Source organism: Pogoniulus pusillus, chromosome 12 (genome assembly GCF_015220805.1).
Source record: "Pogoniulus pusillus isolate bPogPus1 chromosome 12, bPogPus1.pri, whole genome shotgun sequence".
In the NCBI taxonomy this organism is placed as follows: domain Eukaryota; kingdom Metazoa; phylum Chordata; class Aves; order Piciformes; family Lybiidae; genus Pogoniulus; species Pogoniulus pusillus.
In genome coordinates this window covers 31,215,900-31,240,183 of record NC_087275.1, presented here as the reverse complement: position 1 = coordinate 31,240,183, position 24,284 = coordinate 31,215,900, and the positions used below count along the sequence as shown (strand labels likewise).

At 51.2% G+C, this 24,284-nt stretch overlaps 1 protein-coding gene across 12 annotated transcripts in view; it reads left to right on the top strand.

Annotated features, from left to right (window-relative positions):
- Positions 1-24,284, top strand: part of CNKSR2 (connector enhancer of kinase suppressor of Ras 2) — a 215,150-nt gene that overhangs the window by 188,822 nt on the left and 2,044 nt on the right. For 9 of the 12 annotated variants that reach the window (XM_064152025.1, XM_064152019.1, XM_064152023.1 and 6 more), the window contains one exon: positions 22,092-22,288. In XM_064152025.1, the coding sequence (XP_064008095.1) occupies positions 22,092-22,288 (197 nt within the window). Of the gene's footprint in view, positions 1-4,230; positions 5,269-8,298; positions 8,795-14,300; positions 14,405-22,091; positions 22,289-24,284 lie in introns of those variants that run through there. The other 3 variants (XR_010304183.1, XM_064152027.1, XM_064152026.1) reach the window with 3 other exon arrangements.

Below are 24,284 nucleotides of genomic sequence, written 5' to 3'. Positions count from 1 at the left end.
TTGGTTCATAACCAGTGGCATTTTTGCTTGCTTGCTTAGAGAGGGAGTTCTTTGGTTCACAACCAGTGGCATTTTTGCTTGCTTGCTTAGAGAGGGAGTTCTTTGGTTCATCACTAGTGGCATTTTTACTTGCTTGCTTGCTTAGAGAGGGAGTTCTTTGGTTCACAACCAGTGGCATTTTTACTTGCTTGCTTGCTTAGAGAGGGAGTTCATTAGTGCAGTCAGAGTAGCTGTAGTGTCTGAAGTGCATATTGGTAGAGCTGGGATGCATCTGCTCGTTTAGAAGCACCGTGGGAGGAAAGTGGGAGGCCAACTGCCTGCTGATCAGAGCCCTGTAATTTCCCTGTTCTCCTGGGGCTGAGGGCAGCGTTTGCAGAGGAGCAAATGCTGGAGATTGTGTGTGGTCTGACACCACCACCTGCCCTCCCCTGACCCTTTTCCTCCTTGTGCTGCTTTCTCATAGCACATTTGTGCCCTTGGTGCTCCTTTGTTTAGCTCAGGGAGGGTGTGAGGGACATGCAAGCATAGCAGTGTAGTGGTGGAAAAGCTGGAACTGGCTACTTGTGGGCAGCATATTCCTGTATTAGTGCTTGATTTAGGGCCTCTTACTGGACTCACTCAGTCTCCAGAGGGGCACTGAGTGGTCACTGCTGCTGCTTCCACTTCTAACTGGCTTCTTATAGCATCATTTGCAGTGATGCTGCCTTGGAGCGTAGTGTCTGAGGGCTGCACTGGATGTCTCACCAGAGCCCTCTTTCCTCAGGCACTGCTGTTGCCAGGCTCTACACCAGCTGCTTTTCATCTCTGCATGGCATCTGCCTGAAACCTAAGCAGTCCTGAAGTTGGTGGAAGCCTCTGAGCAGTAGTAGATCTGCCAGCTTGCCTCCCAGGGACTCTGTGTCAGACAGTGCTCAGCCCAATAGTGCCCTAGGAAGGAGGAAAAGATAAGCCCCTGGACTCAGAAGCAGCCACGTAGCAGTTTGTGGAGAATGGGGAGGGATTTCTTTGCCCCAGGGGTGCCATTCAGAGCCTGATATCTCACATGTACTCTTTGCCTTTAGAGGAATACCCCTAACTAGGCATGCCTTGTTATTGGGCTAGACAGTGGGTAAGATCTGGAGTCAAAGTTCCTGCTTATCTCTCATGAATATATAGACAGTAAGGTGCAAAAAAGCCAGGGTACAAAGGAAGGAGAAGACAGGAGTTCAAAAGGCAGTTAAAGTGCTGCTGGTCTTGTGAAACCTTCTCTGTTCCAGTTTGTATCCATTGCTGCTTGGCTTCTTGCTGTGCAGCACCCACAAGAGCTTGGCCCCCTCCACTTCACACCCACCCCTCAGCTATTGACAGGCATTGCTCAGATCCCCTCTCAGCCTTCTCTTCTCCAGGCTGAACAGCCCCAGGGCTCTCAGGCTCTCTGTAGGGGAGATGCTCAAGTCCCTCAATCGTCCTCCTGGCTCACATCTTCCACAGCCACATCAGCCAAAGGCATAGGCAGAGATTTAAAGCAGGCAGATTTGACCCTGTGACCTCTCAAGTGAATTCTTTCGCTATAAAGCTCTTCTGGGAATCCAAATAACGATTGGAGAGCAGCCCTGAGGAGAGGGACTTGGGAGTGCTGCTGGAGGAGAAGCTCAACAGGAGCCAGCAGTGTGCACTTGCAGCCCAGAAAGCCAAGCAGAGCCTGGGCTGCAGCAGCAGCAGCGTGGCCAGCAGGGCCAGGGAGGGGATTCTCCCCCTCTGCTGTGCTCTGCTGAGACCCCACCTGCAGTCCTGCATCCAGCTCTGGAGCCCCTGGGACAAGAGGGCTGTGGAGATTGTGGAGAGTGTCCAGAGCAGGGCCAGGAGGATGCTGAGAGGCTGCAGCAGCTCTGCTGTGAGCACAGCCTGAAAGAGTTGGGGCTGTGCAGGTGGAGCAGAGGAGGCTCCCAGGGGACCTTCTTGTGGCCTTCCAGGATCTGAAGGGGGCTCCAAAAAAGCTGGGGAGGGACTTTTGAGGCTGTGAGGGAGTGTCAGGAGTGGGGGAATGGAGCAAAGCTGGAGGTGGGGAGAGTGAGGCTGGAGGTGAGGAGGAAGTTGTTGAGCAGGAGAGTGGTGAGAGGCTGGCAGGGGTTGCCCAGGGAGGTGGTTGAGGCCCCATGGCTGGAGGTGTTTGAGGCCAGGCTGGCTGAGGCTGTGTGCAGCCTGCTCTAGGGTAGGGTGTCCCTGGCCATGGCAGGGGGTTGGAACTGGCTGCTCCTTGTGCTCCCTTCCAACCCTGCCTGATCCTATGATTCTATGACTCTGTAACTCTTAGAGGCTGAAGCTATCTGAAGAACATTCCACGACACAACAGAATCACAGAGTCCACCTGGTTGGAAGAGACCTCCAAGCTCATCCAGTCCAGCACTGAGGACTCAACACCAAACCATATCCCTAAGCTCCAGGTGCACAGGATTCCCTGGAGCTGCAGGGATGGCACAGAGCAGGCAGCAGTGTCCCCTTCCACCTCAGCTGCTTTTGCCAAACCAATCCAAGAGTCTTTGTTTAAATGCTCTGACTGTTTCTGAGGCTCAGATGTGCAAATCATTCCCTTTGCAGTCTACTCTAAGTCTCCCTTCCCTCAACCCCACCAATCCTGACATGTGCTGCTTTGGCCTTTTGTTTGTCAGTGGTTTGGCTTTTTTTTTTGGGGGGGGGGTGGGGTGGAGAAAGGGCTGAGTGTTGTTTGTTTCTTTCCCTTTGGCTGTAGAGTCAAATGTGCCTTGTTGTAAACCATGTGAAAGTTTCTCTTGACTGCTGTACTTAGGTTTTTAGTTATATAAACTGTTTTCCTCTCCCTCCTTCTTCTCCTCCTCCTCGTCCTCCTTCTCCTCCTTCTCCTTATTATTATTATCCTTATCCTCCTCCTCCTTCTTCTCCTCCTTCTTCTCCTTCTCCTTTTTTGTCATTTTCCTCCTCTTTCTTCTCTTTCTCCTTCTCCTTTTCCTTTTCCTTTTCCTTCTCCTCTTTCTTCTCCTCCTTCTTCTCCTCCTTCTCCTTCACCTTCTCCTCCTTCTCCTTCTCCTTCTCCTTCTCCTTCTCCTTCTCCTTCTCCTTCTCCTTCTCCTTCTCCTTCTCCTTCTCCTTCTCCTTCTCCTTCTCCTTCTCCTTCTCCTTCTCCTTCTCCTCCTTCTTTTCTTTCTCCTTTTTCTTCTCCTTCTCCTTCTCCTTTTATTTCTCCTCTTTCTTCTCCTCCTTTTCTTTCTCCTCTTTCTTCTCCTTCTCCTTCTTCTCCTTCTTCTTCTCCTTCTCCTTCTTCTCCTTCTTCTTCTCCTTCTTCTCCTTCTTCTTCTCCTCCTACTTCTCCATGTCTTTCTCTTCCTCCTCCTCCTCCTTCTCCTCCTCCTTATCATTATTATTATCCTTCTCCTTCTCCTTCTTCTTCTTCTTCTCCTCCTACTTCTCCATGTCTTTCTCTTCCTCCTCCTCCTCCTCCTCCTTCTCCTCCTCCTTATCATTATTATTATCCTTATCCTCCTCCTTCTCCTTCTCCTTCTTTCTTCTCCTCCTTCTTCTCCTTCTTCTCATACTCCTTCTCCTCCTTCTTCTTCTTCTCCTTCTTCTCTTCCTTCTCCTTCTCCTTCTCTTTCTTCTCCTCCTTCTTCTCCTTCTTCTCATACTCCTTCTCCTCCTTCTTCTTCTTCTCCTTCTCATTCTCTTTCTTCTTCTCCTTCTCCTTCTCCTTCTCCTTCTCCTTCTCCTTCTCCTTCTCCTTCTCCTTCTCCTTCTCTTTCTTCTCCTCCTTCTTCTCATACTCCTTTTCCTTCTTCTTCTTCTCATTCTTCTCTTTCTTCTCTTTCTTCCCCTTCTTCTCTTCCTCCTTCTTCTTCTTCTCCTTCTCCTTCTTCTCTTTCTTCCCCTTCTTCTCCTCCTTCTTCTTTCTTCTCCTTCTCCTTCTCTTTCTTCTTCTCCTTCTTCTCCTCCTTCTTCTCCTTCTTCTCCTTCTCCTCTTTCTTCTCCTTCTTCTCCTCCTCCTCCACATTCTTCTCCTTCTTCTCCTTCTTTTCTTTGTTCTCCTTCTTCTCTTTCTTCTCCTTCTCCTCTTTCTTCTCCTTCTCCTCTTTCTTCTCCTTCTCCTTCTTCTCTTTCTTCTCCTTCTCCTTCTTCTCTTTCTTCTCCATCTCCACTTCCTCCCCCTCCTCCTCCTTCTCCTTCTTCTTCCTCTTCCTTATTCTTCTTCCTCTTCCTCTTCTTCTCTCTGTTGGTGCACAGAGTCCCCAGGAAATCTCAGCAGTGGAGGAGAAGCCAGACTCAGTTTGAGTTCCATATGAGCATTGCTCACCCTCTGCCTCTCTGGAAACTCCTTTTCCACTTGCTGCCATGGGTGGAGTAAATGGCACCGATGTTTCCATCTGGGATGCTTCCCACCTTGTGCCTTCTGTCACTGAGACAACATTTCTTGTCTGCTTCCCAGACCTTCCATGCTATGCTCAAGAGTAAAAAGGCTGCTGCTTGATATTTGCCTTCCTTTCTCAGCCTATCTTGTGGGGAAGGGGAACAAAACCCCCCAAAACAACAGCAACAAAAAAAGCTTCTCTTAAACAAGTGTTGCTGTTTGGGGTTGAATTTCTCCTTCTTTCTGTCCTGCACAACCAAACTCTCCCCCCAAAATGTGGTGTGGGGATTGTGGGTTTGTTTCCAACAGTAAAACATTCCCCCCCCTCAGCTTTTCCCAGCTGGGATCTAAACCTTCAATGGATGTCCAGATCTGTGGTGTTTGTCATTAGAGAGAGATGTAGTGGTGGCTAATAGAATAGGTGATGTGCTGAGAGCAGCCAAGCTTTTGGAACCAGCCTCTTTGTGTGTGTGTGTTCACATCCATGAGCCAGCAGTGTGCACTTGCAGCCCAGAAAGCCAACCAGAGCCTGGGTTGCATCAGGAGGAGTGTGGCCAGCAGGGTGTGTGTGTTCACACAGAGACTCTGGAGTTCTCAAGAGCTGGGGTTTGGGGGGTGTTAGCTCAGTGTGGTTTCCTAGCTCTGGGTTTTCTCCTTAACCCAGCCTTGCACAACATTGCAGTGCAGCTAGGATAAGGAAAGGGGAGAGATGGAGTTGTGCCACCTCTTTTGCTTCTTCGTGCAGAAGTTGCCAGCAGGGTATTTGTCCTCACAGAATGATCATTGCTGCCTGCAGCTGCCTGCAGGGAGGCTGTAGCCAGGTGGGGTTGGGCTCTGCTGCCAGGCAGCCAGCACCAGAACAAGGGGACAGAGGCTCAAGCTGTGGCAGGGCAGGTCTAGGCTGGATGTTGTTAGGAAGTTGTTGTCAGAGAGAGTGATTGGCACTGGAATGGGCTGCCCAGGGAGGTGGTGGAGTGGCTGTGCCTGGAGGTGTTGCAGCCAAGCCTGGCTGGGGCACTTAGTGCCATGGTCTGGTTGGTTGGGCAGGGCTGGGTGCTAGGTTGGGCTGGATGAGCTTGGAGGTCTCTTCCAAACTGCTTGATTCTATGATTCTATGATCTGGCTTGGAAGGGACCTCCAAAGGTCATTCAGTTAACCCACTCTGCACTCAGCAGGGACATTCCCAACTAGCTCAGGTTGCTCAGACCCCTGTTGAGCTTCACATTGACTATCTCCAGGGATGAGGGCCTCAACCACCTCCCTGGGCAACCTGTTCCTGTGGTGGATTTAGGGCACACTTTTTTGCTTCCTTTCTTTTCATTCCTGTGACCCTTCTCTAGTGCTTCCAAATGAGAGTCTTCAGCATGGAGGAAACCAACATAAGTTGGTTAGGATCATAGAGTCATAGCTGGATGAGGCACTTAGTGCCATGATCTGGTTGACTGAACAGGGCTGGGTGCTAAGTTGGACTGGATGAGCTTGGAGCTCTCTTCCAACCTGCCTGATTCTGTGATTCTATGATAGACTGGGCTGAGCTGGAAAGGACTTCCAAAGGTCATCCAGATCCCTCTGCAGTCAGCAGGGACATCCCCCACTAGATCAGGTTGCCCTGAGCCCTGTCAAGCCTCACCTTGGCTATCTCCAGGGATGGATCCCCCAGCACAAGGATGTTCATTGTTCTCTTGTTTGATTTGTGGGTTTGCTTTGGTTTATTTTTTTGCTTTGATGGGTCTTTGTTCTGTTCTTGGTTCTGTTTGTTTGTTTTCTTCTTTAAAGCCTATCCCCAGAGACAGGATCTGGAACTCCCTGCCCTTTTAGAGACAGAATCTGGAGCTTCCTACCCTTTTAGAGACAGAATCTGGAGCTTCCTGCCCTTTTAGAGACAGAATCTGGAGCTTCCTGCCCTTTTAAAGACAGAATCTGGAACTTCCTACCCTTTTAGAGACAGAATCTGGAACACCCTGCCCTTTTAGAGACAGAATCTGGAACTTCCTGCCCTTTTAGAGACAGAATCTGGAGCTTCCTGCCCTTTTAAAGACAGAATCTGGAACTTCCTACCCTTTTAGAGACAGAATCTGGAACACCCTGCCCTTTTAGAGACAGAATCTGGAACTCCCTGCCCTTTTAGAGACAGAATCTGGAGCTTCCTGCCCTTTTAAAGACAGAATCTGGAACTTCCTACCCTTTTAGAGACAGAATCTGGAACACCCTGCCCTTTTAGAGACAGAATCTGGAACTTCCTGCCCTTTTAGAGACAGAATCTGGAGCTTCCTGCCCTTTTAAAGACAGAATCTGGAACTTCCTACCCTTTTAGAGACAGAATCTGGAACACCCTGCCCTTTTAGAGACAGAATCTGGAACTCCCTGCCCTTTTAGAGACAGAATCTGGAGCTTCCTACCCTTTTAGAGACAGAATCTGGAGCTTCCTGCCCTTTTAGAGACAGAATCTGGAGCTCCCTGCCCTTTTAGAGACAGAATCTGGAGCTTCCTGCCCTTTTAGAGACAGGATCTGGAACTCCCTGCCCATTTAAAGACAAAATCATAACTTCCTGCCCTTTTAGAGACAGAATCTGGAATTTCCTGCACTTTCAAAGACTACATCTGTAATTTCCTGCCCTTTTAAAGACAGAATCTGGAGCTTCCTGCCCTTTTAGAGACAGAATCTGGAACTCCCTGCCCTTTTAGAGACAGAATCTGGAGCTTCCTGCCCTTTTAGAGACAGAATCTGGAACTCCCTGCCCTTTTAAAGACAGAATCTGGAGCTTCCTGCCCATTTAAAGACAAAATCATAACTTCCTGCCCTTTTAGAGACAGAATCTGGAGCTTCCTGCCCTTTTAAAGACAGAATCTGGAGCTTCCTGCCCTTTTAGAGACAGAATCTGGAGCTTCCTGCCCTTTTAGAGACAGAATCTGGAACTCCCTGCCCTTTTAGAGACAGAATCTGGAGCTTCCTGCCCTTTTAGAGACAGAATCTGGAACTCCCTGCCCTTTTAGAGACAGAATCTGGAGCTTCCTGCCCTTTTAGAGACAGAATCTGGAACTCCCTGCCCTTTTAAAGACAGAATCTGGAACTCCCTGCCCTTTTAAAGACAGAATCTGGAGCTTCCTGCACTTTTAAAGATGAAATCTGTAACTTCCTGCCCTTTTAAAGACAGAATCTGGAACTTCCTGCCCCTTTAGAGACAGAATCTGGAATTTCCTGCATTTTCAAAGACAGAATCTGGAGCTTCCTGCCCTTTTAGTATCATAGAATCATTTAAAGACAGAATCATAACTTCCTGCCCTTTTAGAGACAGAATCTGGAGCTTCCTTCCCTTTTAAAGACAGAATCTGGAGCTTCCTGCCCTTTTTAGTATCATAGAATCATTTAAAGACAGAATCATATCTTCCTGCCCTTTTAGAGACAAAGTCTGTAACTTGCTGCCCTTCTAAGGACAGAATCATAACTTCCTGCCCTTTTAGAGACAGAATCTGGAGCTTCCTTCCCTTTTAAAGACAGAATCTGGAGCTTCCTTCCCTTTTAAAGACAGAATCTGGAGCTTCCTGCCCTTTTTAGTATCATAGAATCATTTAAAGACAGAATCATGACTTCCTGCCCTTTTAAAGACAAAGTCTGTAACTTGCTGCCCTTCTAAGGACAGAATCCTAACTTCCTGCCCTTTTAAAGACAAAACCTGTAGCCTGCTGCCCTTTTGCCTCGGGGACGGAGTAGCTTACGGGGGCAAGGTGTGCCAGCAGAAGAGTGCCATGTCTCTGTCCTCATGAGCCTAGCTGCATGCAGATTAGCAAAAGCTCTGTGGTGGTGCTGCTGCTGCTGTGTGCCAGATGTGCTCTTTGCTCTTGTTTGCATGACAGTGGGTCTGATAATATAACTGATGCTGCTGTGGTCCTAAGGGCACGGCACAGATCTTTCACCCTCTTGTATCACTGCTTTATCGTATTAGGCTAATACACTGCCCGAGTTGGTAGCACCTCTCCATCTCTCCATCTCAAATGGGATCCACTTCTCTTGGCACTGAACCCATTGGACTCAGAGGTTTGATAAACTTTTCCTTAGAGAATTGGCACGACGGAGACTTGCTCAACTTCAGCCTCTTTGCCGGCGACCCTAATGGCCTCCGTTCAGAAAGTCAGTTCTTCTTGAAGTGGCTTTGGTGTTTGCACAGACCTCTTTAAAGCCTAGACAACCTACATGCCTGGATCTGAGGCCTCCAGGAAGGTGTCAAAGGGCATGGCCAGTCTGGTGAAGAATGCACCCTTGCCACAGTGGGACTAGGCACAAAGTCAGAGGCGGTCTGCACGGAGCGCGTTGGCAGAAAATGCTGCCCCTGCGTGGGAGAGAGGACGGAAGGGGAAGAGGGTCTGGGCAGGGGAAGGGCTTTGATGGCATTCAGTTCTGTTCTGCAACCCTCCAGGAATTAAAAGAGGGATCCAGCCATGGCTAAGTGTAAACTCCTGTTGCTTGCACTGAACTACAAGTGAAACCTGTTCAGGTCAACCAAGGCAGAGTTGCCTCTCTTAAGCGCGCTTGGTGGTAGCGAAGGAAGCCTCCTTACCCTGTCACGCTAAAACTAAGTCTCTCCTAACACATGGAGGTTACCTGCAGACCTGTCAGAGCCTTCCATTTCTCTATTGCTGGGTAATGAATTGCCAGAGGGTACCCTGGCACTCCTTTGGATGAGGACGGCGAAGATAACCTCACGCTGAGATTCCTTAGACTCTGCTGATAGGAAATAAACCAAACCCCCAAACTCTTCAGTTCCTCTTTAACTTCTAGGACTTAAAACCCTCCATGTTGAGTGATGCTGCCTGGCCCAGCAGGCAACCAAGTCTTCTCTGTAGACCACTAGGACTTCCAGAGGGCTGGTTTTCTTCCTTTCTTTTGGTTTGGGTTATTTTTTGTTCCTGGGGGAGGGGGAGAAAGGGGCCAGGATTTGTCTGGATGCTACTACTCAAGAAGTAGCTGGTTCAGCTGTTGTATTTATCTTTACGTTCCAGGTCCCCTCTGGGTTGATGTTTGCCTCTTTCTCTGTGGTTAGAATGTGGATTCTTTTCTTTTTCATTGATTTCTTTTCTCTCTCTCTCTCTCAAATAGATTTGGCTAAGGGTGTATTGTAATAATGTTTATGCTAATTGATATTTCCTACTATCTTATTGAGGGGATGGGGTGGTGGGGGTGGGGGGGGAGGGGAGATCATTTTAAAAGCAGAAGTTGGGGAGGGCAAAAATAAAAGGGTGGTTAAAAACTGTATTTTGAAATGGGGTTGGGTTGGGGTTTTTTGGGGGGAGGGGAGGGGATCTTTTCTGTTTGCTCCATGTATGGTATTGCATTCTGTTAATACCAATAAAATTATATATAGAGAGAAAGAAATATATATATATATAAATATATATAAAGATATATCTCCCTTTTATAAAGAGGTCCAATATGATGCTCCTGGTTTTTTTTGGGGGTGTGTGCTGTTGCCTCACGAACAGGAGATGGGCAGGGAAGACACCCGAAAACTCACCTCCCTTCTGCCTGCCAGCAGGTGGCAAAGCTTCTTAACAAGTCTTAACTACTAATTTATTCTTTTTCCCCCTCTCTCTCTCTCCCCTTCCTATATTTCCTTTTTCAACCAAGAAACAAGTAGAGGATGACACCAACTAAATCATTCCCCCCCCATGCATGCTTTGTGTTTCTGCTCGACGGCACCGGCACGAAGCAGCCTATTTAGTGAGCGGTTGGGGTTGGAGCTCTTCCTCCTTTTGGTTCAGTTTGGTTGGGTTGGTGGTTTGGTTTTTTTTTTCCCCTCCTCTTTAATTCCAATGCTGGACTCTCAGAATATTTATGATTGGCTTTTTCTTTTTTGCTTCCCTTTTTGCCTGTTAGCCAAAGAGACAAAACCCCACTGAGCTCTTCGTCACTCTCTGGTGCGTGGACGTTGATGTCTCGCTTGGATTTGATGTCTCGGTTGGGTTTGATGTCTTGGTTGGATTTGATGTCTCAGTTGGATTTGATTTCTGGGTTGGATTTGACTTCTCTTTTTTCCAACAGCTTGGTAAAGGGCAGAACTCCCCTTTTTTTTTTTTTACCCTGTGAGGTTGCCTTTGAAGTCCCTGCCTTTGCCAGGGCTGCTAAATCACTGCTGAGCACATAAAGGCTCTGCAACCTGAAGGATGCCTCCTTAAAGCCTCGTTGGAATGGCCTGCAACCCCTGCCAGTCCTTTTCTTAGGCATTCAGTTCCATCCTTGCTTAGAGGTGAAATGGTTTGGAAACAAACTAGAGAAGCAGGAGCAAAGATGTTGACTGGAAAAAAAAACATCCTCTGGCTGCCATTTGGTGTTCCACTGATGGCTTCTTTGCTGCTTGTAGCCAAAGGCCAGCATATTTCTGTGCTCTTAATGATGAATTAAACTGTCTTCAGCTTCCTCTCTCTAGCCTATTGTATGGAGTATCTTTGTTTTGCAGAGGCAGTGGAGGAGGGCTGCAATTAGCAGTCCCCTGGCATTTAATTGCATACACATTTGTTAAATATTTAGGGTGTTTTTTTTCCTGTAATGCCTTAAAATAAAGTCTAGAAACTGGCAGTGAACGTTTCCTTCCTGAAGGCATTCCATTTGTTCATGAAGTAGTACCCATGCTCCTCTGTCCTGCTTCATTGCATCTCCCAGGCAAGCTTAGGCTGCAGCCTGAAGTGCCTTTCCCCAGTGAGTGTTGCTCACCAGGAATCTCTGCCCCCTTCCATTCAAGCTTGCTCTCAAGCCCACAAACCTTGCCAGGCACTGCTGCTGACAGTGCAAGTGTGACTGTGGCTTGGTTCTGCCTGGTGAGTAATGTCATAGAAGCATAGAATCAACCAGGGTGGAAGAGAGCTCCAAGCTCATCCAGTCCAACCTAGCACCCAGCCCTATCCAGTCAACCAGACCATGGCACTGAGTGCCCCAGCCAGGCCCTGCTGAATTGTTTCAGGTTCTCCACTTAATCAGCCACTCTTAATCCTTTGTAAATTATAGAATCATGGAATGGTTGAGGTTGGAAGAGACCTCCAGGTTCCAACCTAGCACCCAGCCCTGCCCGACCAACCAGACCATGGCACTCAGTGCCCCAGCCAGGCTTGGCTGCAACACCTCCAGCCACAGCCACTCCACCACCTCCCTGGGCAGCCCATTCCAGTGCCAATCACTCTCTCTGACAACAACTTTCTCCTAACATCCAGACTAGACCTGCCCTGCCACAGCTTGAGGCTGTGTCTCCTTCTTCTGCTGCTGGCTGCCTGGCAGCAGAGCCCAACCCCACCTGGCTACAGCCTCCCTGCAGGCAGCTGCAGACAGCAATGAGCTCTGCCCTGAGCCTCCTCTGCTGCAGGCTGCACCCCCCCAGCTCCCTCAGCCTCTCCTCACAGGGCTGTGCTCCAGGCCCCTCCCCAGCCTTGCTGCCCTGCTCCAAACACCTTCCAGCACCTCCACATCTCTCTGCAATTCAGGAGCCCAGAACTGGACTCAGCACTCAAGGTGTGACCTGTCCTGTGCCAAGTACAGGGGCAGAAGAACCTCCCTTGTCCTGCTGGCCACATTGCTCCTGAGCCAGCCCAGGATGCCATTGGCTCTCTTGGCCACCTGAGCACGCTGGCTCCAGGTCATTTATCACTTAAACTTTCCCAACTTCATGTGCTGCAGCAGCTTAGGTTTGTGAGAACATATTTTCCTCCAGGAGTAATTGCTTCCATATGTTGCTTGCAGGATCCATCTCTAGGGCCCTCCTGGTCCCCTTTAAAAGTCACAGCATCCCCAGACGTAAGCAGTTTCCTCAGTCAGCTTCAGCTTCCCTGCTTACCTCATCAGCATGAGGAGGTTTTGTTCCTTGAGTCCTGAGAATTGAGGACAATTGCACCATCAAAATGTTAACTGCCCTGTTGCTTACTTTTCAGAGTCACAGAATCAGGCAGGGCGGGAAGGGAGCACAAGGAGCAGCCAGTTCCAACTCCCCTGCCGTGCCCAGGGACACCCTACCCTAGAGCAGGCTGCACACAGCCTCAGCCAGCCTGGCCTCAAACACCTCCAGCCATGGGGCCTCAACCACCTCCCTGGGCAACCCCTGCCAGGCTCTCACCACTCTCCTGCTCAACAACTTCCTCCTCACCTCCAGGCTGAATGGTCTCTGGTCCTCCAGTTGCTAATGTTTTCAACACTGCTCCTCCCTTCATCGACTCAAGGCTGTGGGGAAAATCCTGTGTTTTCAGCTCTGTGTGCCCAGAATGGAGGGAGGATTGCATGAACCAGAGCAGAGCAGGCAACGGGAAGGAATAGAAGAGAGAGTTTGCAAATGCCAGGCACTACAGGAAAAAGCCCTCAGCTTTTTGTTGACTTGCTTCTGTTTTTCTTCACTGCTGGAAAGCAGTAATAGATACATGGCATCCTGGGCTGGCTCAGGAGCAGTGTGCCCAGGTGGGCAGCAGAGCCAATGGCATCCTGGGCTGGCTCAGGAGCAGTGTGCCCAGGTGGGCAGCAGAACCAGTGGCATCCTGGGCTGGCTCAGGAGCAGTGTGGGCAGCAGGACAAGGGAGGTTCTTGTGCCCACCCCTGTGCTCAGCACTGCTCAGGCCACCCCTGGAGTGCTGTGTCCTGTTCTGGGCTCTTGAATTGCAGAGAGCTGCTGAGGTGCTGGAAGGTGTTTGGAGCAGGGCAGCAAGGCTGGGGAGGGGCCTGGAGCACAGCCCTGTGAGGAGAGGCTGAGGGAGCTGGGGGGGTGCAGCCTGCAGCAGAGGAGGCTCAGGGCAGAGCTCATTGCTGCCTGCAGCTGCCTGCAGGGAGGCTGTAGCCAGGTGGGGTTGGGCTCTGCTGCCAGGCAGCCAGCAGCCAGAACAAGGGGACAGAGGCTCAAGCTGTGGCCAGGGCAGGTCTAGGCTGGATGTTGTTAGGAAGTTGTTGTCAGAGAGAGTGATTGGCACTGGAATGGGCTGCCCAGGGAGGTGGTGGAGTGGCTGTGGCTGGAGGTGTTGCAGCCAAGCCTGGCTGGGGCACTTAGTGCCATGGTCTGGTTGGTTGGGCAGGGATGGGTGCTAGGTTGGGCTGGGGGAGCTTGGAGCTCTCTTCCAACCTAAACCACTGTATGATTCTATGGTTTAGGTTGGAAGGATTGAGAGTGGCTGATTAACTGGAAAACCTGAAAGAATTCAGCAGGGCCTGGCTGGGGCACTTAGTGCCATGGTCTGGTTGATTGGCCAGGGCTGGGGGCTAGGTTGGACTGGATGAGCTTGGAGCTCTCTTCCAACCTGCTTGATTCTATGATCTGTCTATTTATGTGCATATATAGATAGATACAATCTTAAGATGAGTTGGAAGGGACCTCTGAAGGTCATCCAGTCCAACCCCCCTCTGCAGTCAGCAGAAGCATCCTGCACTAGATCGAGCCTCACCTTGAATAGCTGTGATCTCCAGGGATGGGGCCTGAACTTCCACCCTGACCAGCAGGTGCACACACATGCCCAGCCAGGCCTTGATTTTAACATGACATAGAAGATATCAGAGGCTCTGCTTGTGCTTTTGACAAGGAAACCTCCTCCCCATGCCCCAGAGCAGATGATAAGCAGCTGGCTTCCCTGTAGACCTGAACTTTATCTTACTGCAGCTTCTGGCTGCTATTTTCATGCCAGCCTTAAACACTGTGTTGCTTTTTCTTCTTTTTCCTCAGTCACCCAGGGTGTGATTTGTAGCATTTTCTGGCCTGCAGCTGCCTTTCCATGTCCTTGTGGCTGCCTTCCCAGCAGTGCAGAGGTGACCTCCTATGTGCTGCAAAGCTCCTTGTAAAGCTTGCATTGATTTTTTACCACTGCAGTGCTTTTTAACTTGGAGTCTTGGGGGTGGGGGGGGGGGAGGAGATGGGAACTAGCCAGGCACAGTCTACCTGCCATCTATCCAGCCAGTGTGGAAACTTACTGTGATTCCTGGTTCTTTGCATCACAGGCATTTGGAGATGTCCCCCCTCTTGTACAGTTTGAACCCTGATGATTAACCTAAACAGCAGCAGTGATGGATTCGAGCCTTGAACTGAGACAACTTCTGCTTTGGTTGGTTTCTTCTCTCCTTTCCCCTCCAACACAGCTAAAACCCACACCCATTGTCCAACCATCTTTCTGCTCTCACCTTAAACAGAGGACAGGCTGAGAGAGCTGGGGTTGTTCAGTTTGGAGGAGACAAGGCTCAGAGGAGACTTTAGTGTGGCCTTCCAGTAGCTGAAGGATACAGAAAAGCTGGGGAGGGACTTTTCAGGGTGTTGGGTAGGACTGGAGGAAATGGATTCAAGCTAGAGGAGGGGAGATTTAGATTAGATGTGAGGAAGAAGCTCTTCAGTATGAGGGTAGTGAGAGCATGGCACAGGTTGGAAGGGACCACAAGGATCAGACAGCTCCAACCCCCCTGCCATGGGCAGGGATACCCTACCCTAGAGCAGGCTGCACACAGCCTCAGCCAGCCTGGCCTTAAACACCTCCAGGGATGAGGCTTCCACCACCACCCTGGGCAACCCATTCCAGCCTCTCACCACCCTCATGCTGAAGAGCTTCTTCCTAACATCCAGTCTGAATCTACTCATTCCCAGCTTTGCTCTATTCCCCCAAGTCCTATCACTACCTGACAGCCTATAAAGTCCCTCTCCAGCCTTCTTGTAGCCCCCTTTGGATACTGAAAGGCCACAATAAGGTCACCTGGGAGCCTTCTCCTCTCCAGACTGCACAGCCCCAACTCCACTGTGACAAAATTGAGTGCCTGTGCATCCTTGTGTTTGGGAGGCAGTTGGAATTTAGGTCTTCTGTGCTGCAGATTTATCTCTGCCCCTGAGTTACAGAAGAGCTGTGGGGCAGAGGACGAAGTTGCTGCTCCTGGCAACAGCTCCCTGGCACTGCATTCAGAGAATGACTGCAGCCAGGGACTGGCTCAGGGACTGGCTCATCTCATGACTCAGCAGCCAAGTGAAGGGAGGGGGGGGGAAAAAAACCCTGCTGCAGTGATAGCTTCTGAGGTCATCTGCAAAAGCCACTAGACCACATTTTCTCCTTGAATAAGGCATTAGCAGAGGCTCTCTTCTTCCTGGAGGAGACAGCCCTGCTGTAACAGTGTGACCCTTTGATCAGTGCCTATCAATAGCTGAGGGGTGGGGGTCAAGTGGAGGGGGCCAAGCTCTTTTGGGTGGTGCACAGCAATAAGCCAAGCAGCAATGGATACAAACTGGAACAGAGAAGGTTTCAGCTCAGCATGAGGGTGGCAGAGGCCTGGAGCAGGCTGCCCAGAGAGGTTGTGGAGTCTCCTTCTCTGCAGACTTTCCAGCCCCACCTGGATGCATTGCCATATGGACTATCCTAGGGGATGCTGCTTTGGGAGGAGGAGGTTGGACTGGATGATCTCTGGAGGTCCCTTCCAGCCTCTCCAATGCTCGCTAGCAGCAGGCATTGGTCTGCCAAGACCTGAACTTTCTGCACTGCTGCCAGTGCAGATGAGCTGCACAAGCCCCTTTGTGAGGGAGCCCTGCAGGGAGGGAGGCTGTAGACTTGATCTGTGGCCTTCAGAGGCCTCTCTGCTGTTGTATTTTTGGGTTGCCTTCCACTTGTCTCTGGCCACCAGTAGGTAGCTGCATCACCTCCCAGCCACTAGCCCCAGAGCTGTCACAGCAGCAGAGGCAAAGGGCTGATGGAGGACAAGGACTGTAGGTAGAGAGGAGATGGTGCCAGGATATGCTTGTGCTAGAACTGCTGCAGAAACACTCCTCAGACTCAGCCCTGCACTGGAGGTGCAGATCTCTGCTGCTTTGTGCTCAATCTCCTGCTGGGAGCACGATGGTGCAGTGCTGGTTTGGAGCAGTGGAGGTTCATCTGCATCTCATCTTACTGCAACCTTGTGGCATCCAACTGGGGAAAGCAGCACTGGGGGAATGGAAGCCTCTGAGGCCTGGCCTCTCATCACCAGCACCTGTGACTGCTGAGGGGTGACAAAGGTCTCTGGTTTGCCCCAAAAGGAAAAGCATGGAACCAGGAGCTTGGCTCAGCTGCACAGCACAGCTGAAATGCTTCTGGAGCTCTCCCCAGCATGGGCACAGGCACAGCTGTGAGCAAAGAGAAGCAAACCTTTGCTCCCCCATCCTCACTGCCTGCACTTGTGGTTTGGCTAGCAAAGGGGGCCACTGCTTAGCAAGAGTTGAGTCTCCTTCTCTGGGGACTTTCCAACCCCACCTGGGTGCATTCCTGTGCAAACTGCCCTAGGGGATCCTGCCTTGCCAGGGAGGTTGGTCCTGATGATGCCTGGAGGTCCCTTCCAACCTCTGAAGTTCTGTGCTTCTGGGATCCTGCTTTATGCTCAATAATGTCACGATGCAAAGTGGGTCCAGGCAGTAAATCAGTATTCAGAGCTACACAGCAGTGGTTTTGGAGTCCTTCCCAAGAGACAGAGCAGAGCCCTGCGTGGGTATCTGCCTAGCAAGACAGCTTAGGGTCACTAGAACAACCTCTGACCTTTTGTGACTCTGTGACTCACATTTGTGGCCCCCAGTTTACAAGCAGCAGGCCTGATTTCAGCTCAGCTCTGTGTCTTACAGACTCCTTCAGCTGCTTTAGGGTGAGCTAAACACTCCCCAACGCCTACAGGCAATCAATCAGAACCTTCAGCAGAAGGGTGAGGGAGGGGAGAGTGGTGTCTAATCTCCTTTCCCACCCTCTGAGAGCCATTGAGAGCAGCAGGGCCACCTCCTCCAGTGTTCCTCTGGAAGACATGAAGGGCTGGGGATGTGTTAGCCTGCTGCCCGCTGCCTTCCCCCGCCGGGGGAGGAACAGCATCCTGCTCTGCTTCAGCTTCCCCAGCCTCAGCAGCACTGAGACATCCCAGGGAGGGGACCTGCTGGTTCCTTCCCTCTGCAGCAAACCCCTTCCCCTTTTCTGTGCTGACAGCTCCAGCACTCAGGCAGTGCCAGAGTTCAGGGCAGGGAGGTGGTGAAGTGCTGCTGCATCTTAAAGAGCTGCTGCCAGTGCTCTGCTGCCTGCATCCTGCCCACGCTGTCCTGTGCCCCTTCCTAAGCTCCCTCAGAGCTCACCCTCCCTGGGCTGAGGGTAGGAATCTTCTGCCCACAGTCTCTCTGAGGCCAGTGCCAGGCAGTAGCTGCACATCCTGGGAGATGAGATCTGAGAAGCACCAACCATGCAGACCTCCAGGCCAGTGGCGTGGGGAGAGCAGGCAGCCCAAGCCCCCAGCCTGGTGGTTGAACCCTCACAGGCTGCCTCCTGGGCTCATTAAAGGCAAGGCTGAAGGTCAGGGTTGAACCTAGTGCTGTCCTTCTCCATGGTGGGGATCTTTTGTGCTTCAAACTTCAGCAGCAGTGTGGCCAGCAGGGCCAGGGAGGGGATTCTGCCCCTCTGCTGTGCTCTGCTGAGACCCCACCTGGAGTGCTGCATCCAGCTCTGGAGCCCCTGGGACAAGAGGGCTGTGGAGATGCTGGAGAGTGTCCAGAGCAGGGCCAGGAGGATGCTGAGAGGCTGCAGCAGCTCTGCTGTGAGCACAGCCTGAAAGAGTTGGGGCTGTGCAGGCTGGAGCAGAGGAGGCTCCCAGGGGACCTTCTTGTGGCCTTCCAGCATCTGCAGGGGGCTCCAAAAAAGCTGGGGAGGGACTTTTGAGGCTGTGAGGGAGTGGCAGGAGTGGGGGAATGGAGCAAAGCTGGAGGTGGGGAGAGTGAGGCTGGAGGTGAGGAGGAAGTTGTTGAGCAGGAGAGTGCTGAGAGCCTGGCAGGGGTTGCCCAGGGAGGTGGTTGAGGCCCCATGGCTGGAGGTGTTTGAGGCCAGGCTGGCTGAGGCTGTGTGCAGCCTGCTCTAGGGTAGGGTGTCCCTGGCCATGGCAGGGGGGGTGGAACTGGCTGATCCTTGTGCTCCCTTCCAACCCTGCCTGATTCCATGATTCAAGAAGCCATCAGGTGTTGGTGGCAAGCCTGGATGCAGCAGCTGGTTGCTGGTCCATGCTCTAGGTCACACTGGCAAAGTAAACTCTGCTGACCTGGAGTCAGGCACTGCCTTGCTTCTTCAGCAGCCTGTCCCTGTGCTAACCCCCTGAGGGTGCAGTGCAGCAGTGCTGCTGGTGGAAAGAACAGCAGGATGAAAAGATCTGTTTTGCCTTGCATAAGAAGGGGGGAAAGAAAGAGAGATGTAAAATGCTTCCCTGTCAAATCAAGGAGGCTTTTTTCCCCCCTTTGCCCTTTAGCACATCACTCCCATCCACAGGATCACAGAGGTTGGGAGGGACCTCCAGAGATCGACCAGTCCAACCCCCTCCTGCCAAAGCAGGATCCTTTAGGGTAGTCTGCACAGGAATGCATCCAGCTGGGGTTGGAAAGGCTCCAGAGAAGGAGACTCCACAACCTCTCTGGGCAGCCTGCACCAGGGCTCTGCCACCCTTACAGTCAAGAAGTTCTTCTTCATGTTGAGGTGGAACTTCCTGTGCTGCAGTGTCCATCCCTTGCCCCTTGTGCTATGCCAGGGCACAGGTGAGCAGAGGCTGTTCCTGTGCTGCAGTGTCCATCCCTTGCCCCTTGTGCTATGCCAGGGCACAAGTGAGCAGAGGCTGTCCCTGTGCTGCAGTGTCCATCCCTTGCCCCTTGTGCTATGCCAGGGCACAAGTGAGCAGAGGCTGTTCCTGTGCTGCAGTGTCCATCCCTTGCCCCTTGTGCTGTGCCAGGGCACAAGTGAGCAGAGGCTCTCCCTGTCCCTTCCTCCACAACCTCTCTGGGCAGCCTGCTCCAGGTTTCTCACCCTCACTGGAAGGAAGTTTCTCCTCATGTTGAGGTGAAATCTTCTATGATCCAGTTTGGAGGAGTGGCTGATTTTAAAGCAATCTGTTAAGAGAAATGGAAGCAGAAAAGCTGCTTTTAAATCAATCTGTTTAGTGGGATTTTTTAGGAGGTATAGAAGCAAAAGAAGGCTTTTTACTGATGGGGGTTCATACAGAGCTCCCTAAACTCTCACACTGAATCACAGAATCATAGAATCAGGCAGGCTGGCAGAGAGCTCCAAGCTCACCCAGCCCAACCTAGCACCCAGCCCTGCCCAACCAACCAGACCATGGCACTGAGTGCCCCACCTGGCTACAGCCTCCCTGCAGGCAGCTGCAGGCAGCAATGAGCTCTGCCCTGAGCCTCCTCTGCTGCAGGCTGCACCCCCCCAGCTCCCTCAGCCTCTCCTCACAGGGCTGTGCTCCAGGCCCCTCCCCAGCCTTGCTGCCCTGCTCCAAACACCTTCCAGCACCTCAGCAGCTCTCTGCAATGGAGGAGCCCAGAACTGGACACAGCACTCCAGGGGTGGCCTGAGCAGTGCTGAGCACAGGGGTGGACACAAGAACCTCCCTTGTCCTGCTGCCCACACTGCTCCTGAGCCAGCCCAGGATGCCATTGGCTCTGCTGCCCACCTGGGCACTGCTGCCTCCTCTGCAGCTCCTCTCTCCCAGCACCCCCAGCTCCCTCTCTGCCTGGCTGCTCTCAGCCACTCTGGCCCCAGCCTGCAGTACTGCTTGGGGTTGTTGTGGCCAAAGTGCAGAACCCTGCCCTTGGCCTTGTTCAATCTCATCCCATTGGCCACTGCCCACCCATGCAGCCTGGCCAGGTCCCTCTGCAGGGCTCTCCTACCCTCCTGATGCCCATATCAGGGTTAACATTCCCTCCTCAGCCTTTGCTTGATTTTCTTTGCAGAAGAGCAAAATCTTCCTTATATTTGCTTTTTTTTTCCCTTTCCAATCCTCCCAATTCCAGTCAGAACTAACATTTTAAACCAGTAATAAATAAGGAGGGAAACCTGCAATGCAGCCAGCTCTGCTTTAAGGCTTGCTGCACTCATGAGTAGGTTGCCATGAATGCTCATTTATGTCCAGTCTGTAATCTGCTGCAGAACCTTAACATGATAGTAAAGCTAGAAAACATTTGCAGCAGTGGCAGCATTGCTGACTACTGAGTAGCAAAATTAAAGGCCAAGGCAGAAGTGGACTTTCTGAGAAGGAAAGCAGCAGGTCTCTCCCATCATAAACATAGTCTGGCATGCCAGTGCCAGCACTCTCATGCCAAGCTCTCACCCCTGAGCACCCTGCTGAGCAGGTTTCCAGGGCTTGCTTTCCCTCTAACAACAAAGGGAAAAGCAGAAATAATGGAGATGTGAGTTCTGACTCTGTCTCACCCTAATACCACTGCACCTTGCACTGTCTCACTCTAATATCACTGCACCTTGCACTGTCTCACTCTAATATCACTGCACCTTGCACTGTCTCACTCTAATATCACTACACTTTGCACTGTCTCACTCTAATATCTCTACACCTTGCACTGTCTCAGTGATATCACTACACCTTGCACTCTCACTCTAATATCACTGCACCTTGCACTGTCTCAGTGATATCACTACACCTTGCACTGTCTCACCCTAATATCACTGCACCTTGCACTGTCTCAGTGATATCACTACACCTTGCACTGTCTCACCCTAATATCACTGCACCTTGCACTGTCTCACTCTAATATCACTGCACCTTGCACTGTCTCAAGTTATCTCTACACCTTGGACTATCCCACTACTCCTTGCACTGTCTCACTCCAGTATCTCTCACCTTGCACTATCTCACTCCAGTATCTCTACACCTTGGACTATCCCACTAATATCACTACTCCTTGCACTGTCTCACTCCAGTATCTCTCACCTTGCACTATCTCACTCCAGTATCTCTACACCTTGGACTATCTCACTAATATCATTACAGCTTGCACTGTCTCACTTCAGTTATCTCTGCACCTTGGACTATCTCACTAATAGCACTACTCCTTGCACTGCCTCACTCCAGTATCTCTACACCTTGCACTGCTCACTCTAATATCTCTACACCTTGCACTGCCTCACTCCAGTATCTCTGCACCTTGCACTGCCTCACTCCAATATCACTACACCTTGCACTGCTCACTCTAATATCTCTACACCTTGCACTGCCTCACTCCAGTATCTCTGCACCTTGCACTGCTCACTCCAATATCACTACACCTTGCACTGCTCACTCTAATATCTCTACACCTTGCACTATCTCACTCCAATATCACTACACCTTGCACTATCTCACTCCAATATCACTACACCTTGCACTGCCTCACTCCAATATCTCTACACCTTGCACTGCCTCACTCCAATATCTCTACACCTTGCACTATCTCACTCCAATATCACTACACCTTGCACTATCTCACTCTAATATCTCTACACCTTGCACTATCTCACTCTAATATCTCTACACCTTGCACTGCCTCACTCTAATATCTCTACACCTTGCACTGCCTCACTCCAATATCACTACACCTTGCACTGCCTCACTCCAATATCACTACACCTTGCACTATCTCACTCTAATATCTCTACACCTTGCACTGCCTCACTCTAATATCTCTACACCTTGCACTGCCTCACTCCAATGTCACTACACCTTGCTCTGCCTCACTCTAATATCTCTACACCTTGCACTATTTGCTTTCTCATCTTCTTTTTTCTGCATGGTTCAAGACTTTACACCCTTGAAGGCTTTTTCTCCTGGAGGCAGTTACAATCACAGCATATTTTCTTTTGTTTCCCCTGGTGCCAAACATTCTCCTTCTGGTCGAGTCAAACCTGTTGAACCCTTTGGCAAAGGTGTTTTGGTAGATCTTTGTGCAGTCACTTTGATGATTCAGGGTTCTCTTATCTTTGTCCTCCTTTTCTCTCATTACAGTTGAAAATGTAGAGGAAAACCCAGCAGACTCCTTGCAAGATTTGTACAGAGCCTTGGAGCAGGCCAACCTGTCTCCTTTAGGACAACCCAAGATCTCCACTAAGCTGGAGTACAAGAAGTCCTTTATAAAGAGGTGCAGTGATCCAGTGGTCAATGATAAGCTGCACCAGCTGAGGATTCTGAAAAGCACTTTAAAGGTGAGAGAAAAGAAGGAAGGGAGGAAAAAAACCTGCCCCAGGGTTGGATTTGACTGTATTGTGTCTGGGGATTTAATGGTCTGCAGGTGGAGTGCAGGCTGAGCTTAGTGTGAAAAGCAAAGGAGACTCTGGGGGGGGAAACAAGGCTTTGGGAGAGGCAGTCAAAGGGAGGGGGATCAGGCTTTATTTATGCAGATGAAATAGCAGTCAGCTGCTCCTCCTCCAGCCACTTGAGCAGAATCTGACCCCAGATTCAAAGAGGAAACCTTAATCCCTTTTAGTTTTCTCTTTTGTGCCTGCACATCTTAATTTATCAAATCACTTTTGCTCTGTAATTGCTGGAGCCTGCAGTCAAGCAAAGGCAGCCCTCTGGCAAGGGCTGGTGCCTTACACATGGAATCATAGCATCAGGCAGGGCTGGAAGGGAGCACAAGGATCAGCCAGTCCCAACCCCCCTGCCATGCCCAGGGACACCCTACCCTAGAGCAGGCTGCACACAGCCTCAGCCAGCCTGGCCTCAAACACCTCCAGCCATGGGGCCTCAACCACCTCCCTGGGCAACCCCTGCCAGCCTCTCACCACTCTCCTGCTCAACAACTTCCTCCTCACCTCCAGCCTCACTCTCCCCACCTCCAGCTTTGCTCCATTCCCCCCACTCCTGCCACTCCCTCACAGCCTCAAAAGTCCCTCCCCAGCTTTTTTGGAGCCCCCTTCAGATGCTGGAAGGCCACAAGAAGGTCCCCTGGGAGCCTCCTCTGCTCCAGCCTGCACAGCCCCAACTCTTTCAGGCTGTGCTCACAGCAGAGCTGCTGCAGCCTCTCAGCATCCTCCTGGCCCTGCTCTGGGCACTCTCCAGCATCTCCACAGCCCTCTTGTCCCAGGGGCTCCAGAGCTGGATACAGGACTCCAGGTGGAGTCTCAGCAGAGCAGAGCAGAGGGGGAGAATCCCCTCCCTGGCCCTGCTGGCCACACTGCTGCTGCTGCAGCCCAGGCTCTGCTTGGCTCTCTGGGCTGCAAGTGCACACTGCTGGCTCCTGCTCAGCTTCTCCTCCAGCAGCACCCCCAAGTCCCTCTCCTCAGGGCTGCTCTCCAGACACTCCCTGCCCAGCCTGCATTGGTGCTTGGCATTGCCTCCACTCAGCTGCAGGACCTTGCCCTTGCTCTTGTTGCACCTCCTGAGCTTGGCTTGTGCCCACCTCTGCAGCCTGCCCAGGTGCCTCTGGCTGGATCCTGCCCTCCAGCCTGGCTGCTGCACCACACAGCTTTCCTGATGGCTGAGCTTGTCCAGGAGGAATCCATGTGCTTGCTGGTGGGATCAGTGTATCTTTGATTAACAGTGTAGAGCATGGTAATGACAGAGCTGAAGATTTTTGTGCTTGTTCTAAACCTACCACAGCTCATTTAGCCTCCCTGTCAGCTTCTTTGCTTTTTAAGCACTTTGAATTCTGTCCTGGTACAAAGTTTGGCAAACAATACTCTGGATTTCCCCAGGGACTCTGTTGAGTGTATTCAATTACCACATTTAAAGTCACTAGAGAATTGTACAGTGCAGTTTGCAGCAGCTTTCATCAAAGGGGGCTTCATCAACATTAATTAATTGCTTTTTCCATCACCTAGAGAAGCATTTAAGCAATGTTATTTCCACCACCCCCTCTCCAGAAAAGAACATTATGGATGCTTAACTTTCTGCACTGTATCATCTAGACTGGATCCATGTGCCAGTGTTAATGGCAAGAGCTTCAACGAGCCCAAGTGCCAGACACTGAATGTGGGCCACAACAACCCCCAGGCAACACTCCAGGCTTGGGGCAGTGTGGCTGGAGAGCTGTCAGCAGAAAGGGAGCTGGGGGTTGTAATGGACAAACAACTCAGTGTGAGCCAGCAGTGTGCCCAGCTGGCAAAGCCAGTGGCATCCTGGCTGGGATCAGAAATGCTGTGGCCAGCAGGAGCAGGGAGGGGATTGTCCCCTTGGACTCTGCTCTGGGAAGGCCACACC